Source organism: Bicyclus anynana, chromosome 20, assembly GCF_947172395.1.
Source record: "Bicyclus anynana chromosome 20, ilBicAnyn1.1, whole genome shotgun sequence".
In the NCBI taxonomy this organism is placed as follows: domain Eukaryota; kingdom Metazoa; phylum Arthropoda; class Insecta; order Lepidoptera; family Nymphalidae; genus Bicyclus; species Bicyclus anynana.
In genome coordinates this window covers 291,471-299,930 of record NC_069102.1, presented here as the reverse complement: position 1 = coordinate 299,930, position 8,460 = coordinate 291,471, and the positions used below count along the sequence as shown (strand labels likewise).

The following is an 8,460-nucleotide window of genomic DNA, read 5'->3' as shown; positions in this document are numbered from 1 at the left end:
AATTATTGGGTCCTCAAAACCTTCCCGGAGACTATTTAATATTAATTAATTTTTAAAGAGGGTAGGTGAGGAGCCTGGGATTGGAGACTGTTACTTACCCTGCTGTTGTAAAAGTAAAAGGTTTTTTACCGATTTCCTAAACCAGGCTTTGGACTTACTGACATTGCGCATGGGGGGAGGTAGATTATTCCAGCACTTGGTGGCAGCGTATCTAAAACTACCCCGAAACGCAGCAGTAAAGTGTTGAGGTGCTCTCAGTGTCCAGACTCTGTTAGAACGGGCGCTAGACTCTTTGTCCCAATGCAATCTATCGAAGAGATATTTTGGTTCTTTGTCTTTAAGAACGCCAAACAAAAGAGTTGCCAAGTGCAATTTTCTTCTAGCTGCCATATTTAGCAAGTTGCCATTATTAATATATGGTGAAATGTGAGATCTGGGAGGGATGTCGTAGCAGTACCGAATGCAAGCATTTTGTATTCGCTGCACTAATCGTTGAGTACGGGCTAATAAGCGAGGATCATACAGTGCATCGGCGTAATTTAATTTTGATAATATTAGAGACTCGCAAACCTTAAGTCGTACTCGTATGTCAAGAAAATGTCGCACGCGGTTTAAAATTTTTAGCTTGTAAAAACAAGTTCGGACTACTTTAAGTAAATAATTTTCGAAGCGAAGGTCACTGTCAGTTAGAACACCCAAGTTCCTAGTTTCATTTGTACGTTCTAAAACTTCGCCCCTAATACATACTGGGGGAGCATTGTGTGGAATTTTCTCGATACTTCTCCTAGTACCAAGAATCATGTATTTGGTCTTATTTGAGTTTAAGAGAAGTTGATTTGAATCAGCCCAGTCTGCAATGTTCTCTAAGTCTGTATTGATTGCAGTTATACCCTGTGAAACATTACGAGAGTTAAAAGATGTGTATATTTGTGTATCATCAGCGTATATATGGTATTTACAGGTCTGTATACTGTTAATTATATCTGCCGTATAAATAATGAACAAAAGAGGACCTAAGATAGATCCTTGTGGTACACCGTTTATAACAGGTTTGCGTGTCGAATTAACGTAAAGCCCATTAGGGTCACGTATCTGCACAAACTGTGATCGATCAGACAAATAACTTTCGAACCACTGCAAAGTTTTGGATTCTAAACCATAAAAGTATCTTTAAGATGTTTGTCTGTATGTTCCTTATAGAAACAAAAACTACTCTACCGATTTTAACGAAACTTGGTACAATTATTCTTCATACTCCTAGGCAGGTTATAGTGTACTTTTCATCACGCTACGACCAATAGAAGCAGAGCAGTGAAAGGAAATGTTGGGTAAACAGCAGAAGTTATTCCATTTTTACAACGATACTACTGTAAGGGCTGGATTAAAGAGGTCTAAGGGCGGACGAAGTCGCGGGCGTCCGCTAGTTATAAATATAATATAATAGTAGGGGAGCTAAAGAGGGGATTTTTGCAGTTACTCGAGCGCGGCAGATTAACATAAGGGAGTATACCTTGCACGTTGTTTAGTACCTCCACAAAGTATGAGCCCTTAATATTGGTGGGTAACAAAACTAACTTCAGAAATACTCAACCAGCACATCAGATTAGGATAAGGTAGGTGAGTTGATAGCTAAAAGGCGTGCATTTCGAAAATCTGACAATTTGAGCGTGACGTAAAGGAATGGGAGGGTTCCAAAGTTACTAAATAAAACCTTATATTTCTGTTACATCTGAATCGAAACATCAGCTAAGTGATGATGTCTGGTGCTTTAGATCGTAGAATAAAATACTTAATTATAAGTGTAATTAATCAACAAAATATATAAATAAAATTAAAAATACAAACAAACACCTAGACACAAATCTTAATTCTAATAATACACCTATATATATTTGCAGCTAGTTATAATGACCGTTTTGATGATCATTTCCATAAAAAAATTGTCATATCATAGCGCGTCGTATGTACCCTATACACAGTTTGTTTTGAGACTAATACTACAGAATACAATATTGCCAATACTTTTCAAACATAAGTTCATTTTTGAACCACATTTAATATGAACTATGTTACTTGAAAAATTAATTAAAAAATTAATTAAAAAATTAAGGGTTCCATTCTTGTACTACGTACGTTCGGAACCCTAAAAATTACCTAACCTAACTCTTGACGTAGTAAAGAAGTAATTTGTTTACTACGTTAAGAATAAAATATCTAAATCTGTATTGTTTCACATAAATTTGCAAAACATTTAAAAGTAATGTTCAAATAGTTTTAGAGATTATCGCGCTTTAATAAACAAACACAATTCTCATAAGTATCATAATACCCTGTAACCAGATTACGTCAGATTACAACAATTTGACTGATAGTTTTAAAGATAAACGCGCTTCAATAAACAAACTTAAAATCTATAATTAGTAATATACCCTTTGTCCAGTTTACATAAGTCAGTGATAGTCAATCTATTCCGGGAAGTCGATTCGACTTTGGATATAGTGATAATATGAGAGACTTAGCCTCTGTTTGTACATACTGGAGACACAGACGCAGTCAGAGATGCGATTCCGCTACTTTACACTCGTCGGTGAACGTTTCACCAAAAACACGTCTTATATTCGTTCGTTCGTTTAGTTTATAGGATGCCAAAATTAAAATGTACTTTTTCATCACTAACGAAGTTGCCATTGAAACAAACATTGCACAGTGCTGTAACTTTTCAAATAAAATTCACGGACTGTGCCTGCATTCTGTAAAGTTATAACGCTGTGACATCGTTCGTTTCCATGGCAACGTCGCTATTCAAAAGTTAGAAAAGTTCGTCGACGAGTGTTAAATAGCGAAATCGCTCACCTAGTTACACTTCTTACCACAATATCTAAAGCATAACGGACTTCTCAAAACACACTGACTATACCAGTGTTTCAGTCTTTTTTCCGCCTGTACTTAGAGTACACCTGTCGCAAATACTTCAACGATTCAGTGTTCCACAGCGGACTGTAGGAGAACTCCTTGTCTATGACCAGCGACTGAGGGTTGGACCTGTCCAGGGGGTGCCACTTCACAGGTAACAAATCCGTCACTACTGGGGTAGGGTCCCTGGAAAAATTAAGGTCATCTATATTAATATTATAAAGAGGAAACTTAAACCAAATAGACCTACTTTATAAACTCTTTAATCAATTAAAAGCTACATTATCAGCTAGTCACATAGGCAATATTTTACACCCGAATTCCCACAGGAATGGGCGCTAACGGTGAAGAAACCTGCATACCTGAGAATTTTCTTAGTTGTCTACTCGTAGGTGTGTAAAGTCTGCCAATCCGCATTGGACCAGCGTGATGGACTATTGGCCTAACCCCTGTCATTCTGTGAGGAGACTCGTGCTTAACAGTGACACCGCGGTAGTACCCTTAACATTCTAATGCAGTAAAACATTGAAAGAAATAAAAAGTATATTATTTTGTCTACTTAAAAAAAAAATAAAGATGCCTTGTTGGTGCAGTTGTTACTTGGTTATCTCACCTGATGGTAAGTGGTATGGTAAGTAAGGAGGATGAAATCCATACCTCTTTCGGTTTCTACTCGACATCGTACCGGAATGCTAAATCGCTTAGCGGTACGTCTTTGCCGGTATGGTGGTAACTAGCCACGGCTGAAGCCTCTCACCAGCTAGACCTGGACCAATTAAGAAAAACCTCAATAAGCCCAGCCGGGAATCGAACCCAGGACCTCCGTCTTGTAAATCCACCGCGCATACCACTGCGCCACGGAGACCGTCATACTCGTAGAATGATGGAGGTTTGAAGACAATTGGCACTCTAAGCCAGCGAACCATTACCAAATCCCCTTATCTATAATGAGGGAGGCCTAATCATAAATGAAAACAACAAAAATGTCTTTTAGTTTAATAATAATACAACAGGTAATTTAAAAATTTCCAAGAAATAAATAACTTGAGACGTTTAAAACTTGTTAGCCTTGCGAGTCGTTGTTTTAATGCTACTTAAATTGTTAATTTGTGATTTAATTTAAACTTTACAATATAAGTTGGATTTTATTGAGGTGTTTAAAAAAGTTTCCAACATAATTTAGTGTTTGTTACTAAGCAAAAATCATAATAAAGCTAAAATGTACATACCCATGTTTAGCGAAGTTCGTCCACATAGTCGTCATCCTATCTATCATTTCATTCTCAAAGAAGGATGGGATGATGTTCTGACTGAAGATATAAAACAGTTCGTCAGCGTGCGTGGCGCCGGGGACATGCTTCAGGAGTCTGGCCATCGTTAGCTTGAGGATGTTGCGCCATCCGTCATAGCTGAACACGTAACTATATACTGGCTTATCATTCGTCTTAAGATATAATTCAGTCTCTTCTAGCGACGGATGTGTGATGTGAAGCTCACCTTCTAATCTTGATAGATTTGCCAAATTATCATGCGAGATAGCCTCTTTTCCTAAATATAAATTATGCAGCCTTTTACCTATTTCTTTTCTATCTTCTTCCTTCGGTATGTGTAAGTTTTTAGGCAGCGATTTCTCAACTGACATTGTAGCTAATGTAGTATCGTTTTCCAATGCGGCAAATAGTAAACCTTCCTCATTACACACTCCCAACATAACAGGAACTTTGTTGTATTTGCCTTCTGAAAGGATATCAAATGGTAATTCTGTTAAGAACGCTTCTTCTCCATCTATCACGTCTTCCACGCACGGTACATATAAGAGTTCTGAAATTATTAAATTGCCTTCTCTTCTCGGGACTCTTGTTACTACCAACTCTGCATCACCTTTATCTATCAATTTGTCGTAAATTTCATGTGGATCTTCGGTTGGGTAAAGCATTGTTTTTGTCAATAAACTAGCCATGTATCGAGGCTTAAATTGCATGGCCCAAGATGCTAAAGACGATCCACTTTGTATTATAGCTTTATGGAATAGCCCTTTAGACATAGGAGAGACAATATGATAGGATACAGATGCTCCGCCGGCACTCTCTCCAAATATAGTAACATTATCAGGGTCGCCTCCAAATGCCTTAATGTTTCTTTGCACCCATTTCAATGCAGCCACTTGGTCTTTTAACCCAGCATTTCCTGGTGCTTCTTTAATTCGTAAACACACGAAACCTTGTATGTTAAGTCTGTAGTTGATAGATACGAGTATAACTCCCTTATTGACTAAATATTGTGGACCATACAACAGAGCACTGCCGGAGCCATCGTAGAATCCTCCTCCGTGTATAAACACCATTACTGGGTACGAGCTAGTTGATGAAGAACCCAAAGGGGTGAATACGTTGAGGACTAGACAATCTTCTTGGCCTACGACTATTTTATCGCCTCTTCTTTGTGGACATTTGATGTTTTCATTTATTGCTTCGTAAACGCCTTGCCATGATGGAGCAGGACCTGGAGCCTGAAATGATCATACACCGAGCATTACTTGTGGATAGAGATTTTGTGATCAGATAGAAAGTTTCGGAAAGTAGCCATTAAATCAGAAAAATGGTTGTAACGAAAAGTAACAAAAAAAACGCAAGTTGCTTGGTGGTTTGCCAAGAACCATCTTGTCAAGGTTAAAGGTTGTCAAAGGTTGTCTTTCTTTCTTTCCAACTTTCCAGTACGAAAATCAAAGTCATAATCATCTATTTTAATGGTTCACTACCACCATGTTATGACTATGGGACAATCCTTTTCATACTAGTACGTTAACCGTTTTTTTTTTATTCTGTACAAGTTAGCCCTTGACTACAATCTCACCTGATGGTAAGTGATGATATAGTCTAAGATGGAAGCGGGCCAATTTGTTAGGAGGAGGATGAAAATCCACACCCCTTACGATTTCTACACGGCATCGTATCGGAACGCTAAATCGCTTGGCGGTACGTCTTTGCCGGTAGGGTGGTAACTAGCCACGGCTGAAGCCTTCCACCACCCAGACCTGGACAAATTAAGAAAATCTCAATCTGCCCAGCCGGGGATCGAACCCAGGACCTCTGTCTTGTAATTCCACCGCACATACCACTGCGCCACGGAGGCCGTCAAAAATAAAAAAACAAAACAAACAATACTCAGGACCAACGGTTTAACTTGCTCTTCGATACAAGAGGATGTGTTACTGCCCAACTTTTAGCTGCTACAGAGACTATTAAAAGGAAGAAACCCTCAATATTCCACAGCCAAACCATTGAACCCAGAATTTGATATCTAAGAGTGATCTTACGCTACCTTATTTGCTACAATGGTACCTGAAACCGTTTCTCCGGATGAGAAGCATACGGCACCGCCAGGTAGCTGCTGTGCGAGCCGTCGGGGGACACGAAGCCGCGCAGCCTGCCGCCCTGCACCCTGACCGGCGCCGTCGGCTGCCGCACCAGGCGCGCCGCCCACAGCGACCACAGCACCAACCAATGGTTCTTCATTACCAGCAGTCAAGCTTTATTTAAAAAATATTACCGCTAATTGCCTCGACTGATGACAGAAGAGCTGGCACATTTTTACTCAAAGGTTTGTCCAAGCCTGATGCCGCTTAACAAACTGTCAGCCTTCATAAAATGAGGTATGTCTATAGTCTGGCAAGTTCGTTCATAACACTACCATGATATGCGGGCGACAGGGAGAAAGACTGCGCGGGTGTGAAATCGTGCGTGCGGGGAAGTGACGTGCGTCGAGAGTTTTTCATTCATCGCTTCACGCCCCCCAGGCGGTTACGAACGAAGTTGACAAGCTATAGCTATTCTCATCATTATACATATATCGCAGGCTTTCATTCTATATTTAAACTAAGTCAAACAGGTTATCCACACGCTTGGGTTTTGTGATGGCTTGTTTAGTTTAGGCGAGCGTGCGTTTGACATTATCAACCCGTTAAATACCGCGCCGCAAACTTTTCACAACAGTACTTTTTCTGAATGAAATGTACCCTAGGACTTTTCTGTATCTCTAACAATGTGTATGCAAAACTTCATGATGATCGGTTGAGTAGTTTAGGCGTGAAAGCGTAACATACAAACACATCCGCGTCACGACATTCGTTAGGTTATACTACATAATCAATACATATAAATAAAATTGTAATGTCTTACTGTGGTTTTAGAATAACTATGTTTTCACAAATGCTTATAGTTATAATTACACGGTACTAAAACACAAGCAAGCTTTTTAAAATTTTTGTCTGTCTGTCCGGGCCAAACTCTGGAACGGCTTCGCCGATTTAAATGAGACTGTCACTGGTAGATAGAGCGGGTTATTGAGCAACGTATATACTTTATATTCCGAAAAAATCCATGGTGACAGGATTTGTGACAATCTGAATTTCAGGTTGGCGAAATTAAATTACGCAGGCATCCGCTAGTATTTACGAGTATATAAAAATATCGTGCTTCGACGAACGTGAAGGTCAGCTGTCGATAATATTTATCGCTCGTTTAAATCAATATTACAGAAGTTACTTTGTAATATAAATACATTGTTTTTTGTTTTCAAATTATTATTAGATACACAAAATATCAATAATTTATAAAAAAAGGGTGTCTAAATGAAATATATTGTGAACTGACCACAAAATCGTTATATTTTCATTGGCAAAACGACTCATTGTCTAGGACATGTCTATAAAGAGATAGCTAAATGTTTCGCTACAAAACGGCTTACCCGTTTAACGTGAAACTTATACTTAAAAATAAATTTTGCTATCAACTATTTAGTTTTGTAAGTTACAAGATATAAATCAAATAAAATGTATATAGTAAATATTTAAATTCCCTCGTTAGCCCAGTTCGACTTCAGCTGCGCATTGTATGGACGTGGGTTTGACTCTATAACTTTGAAAAGATTATATTAAATATTTCTACTTTCCATGATATCCTCAATTTTGTTACAAATTCCAGCTACAGTTAATTTTATTTAATTCATTTTTAGGGTTCCTTGTTGGCTACGAAACACTAATATTTAACACTTCTTATTATGAACTCCGTATGACATAGCAATAAAGAATTATAAGTAATTTTAACCTACAGTGCTTACGGAAGGAAGGATGTAATAATATTTTCTGCCGATTTGAATCGGTAATTTCATTTTTGCGGAAAACCCCGCAAAAAATGGACAAACTTGTACAAAGTCTGTGGTAATAGCACAGAATACATAAATTGTAATAGTAATTCGCTTGAAGTACCATACTTCAAGCAGTCCAAGCGAACCAATTTGCCAATTTTCCTTAAAAGCATTATTATAATAGCACACTACAAATTCAATATTTACCTTGTGCGTAGTTCACACATTGGGTCACACACACGCAGTCAGTTGACACATTTCAATCACTTTTTCACTATACAACGTTAAACGATGTATCAACTGTATCGTAACCCAGTAACTAGTGATGTAACAGTCAAGGCCCCACAGGCACGCCTCGCACGAGCCACTTGTATGGACTCGAGTCGAGTGAATTGGTAAATG

At 38.5% G+C, this 8,460-nt stretch overlaps 1 protein-coding gene across 1 annotated transcript; it reads right to left on the bottom strand.

Moving 5' to 3' along the window:
* Positions 1 to 1,697: 1,697 nt before the first annotated feature.
* On the bottom strand, positions 1,698 to 8,460 carry LOC112048340 (esterase FE4). The gene is made up of 4 exons (XM_024085833.2): positions 8,266 to 8,460; positions 6,255 to 6,442; positions 4,143 to 5,422; positions 1,698 to 3,099 (listed from the first exon to the last, which is right to left on the bottom strand). The coding sequence occupies exons 2-4, from the start codon at positions 6,426 to 6,428 to the stop codon at positions 2,925 to 2,927; spliced, it is 1,629 nt and encodes a 542-aa protein (XP_023941601.1). The 5' UTR covers positions 6,429 to 6,442; positions 8,266 to 8,460; the 3' UTR covers positions 1,698 to 2,924.

Excerpts from the sequence above, each read along its gene's own strand:
- LOC112048340 (XM_024085833.2), bottom strand. The coding sequence starts at position 6,428 with ATGAAGAACCATTGGTTGGTGCTGTGGTCGCTGTGGGCGGCGCGCCTG. Across the intron at positions 5,423-6,254 it reads ATCCGGAGAAACGGTTTCAG|GCTCCAGGTCCTGCTCCATC; the intron begins GTACCATTGTAG and ends TGATCATTTCAG. Across the intron at positions 3,100-4,142 it reads ACGAACTTCGCTAAACATGG|GGACCCTACCCCAGTAGTGA; the intron begins GTATGTACATTT and ends TAATTTTTCCAG.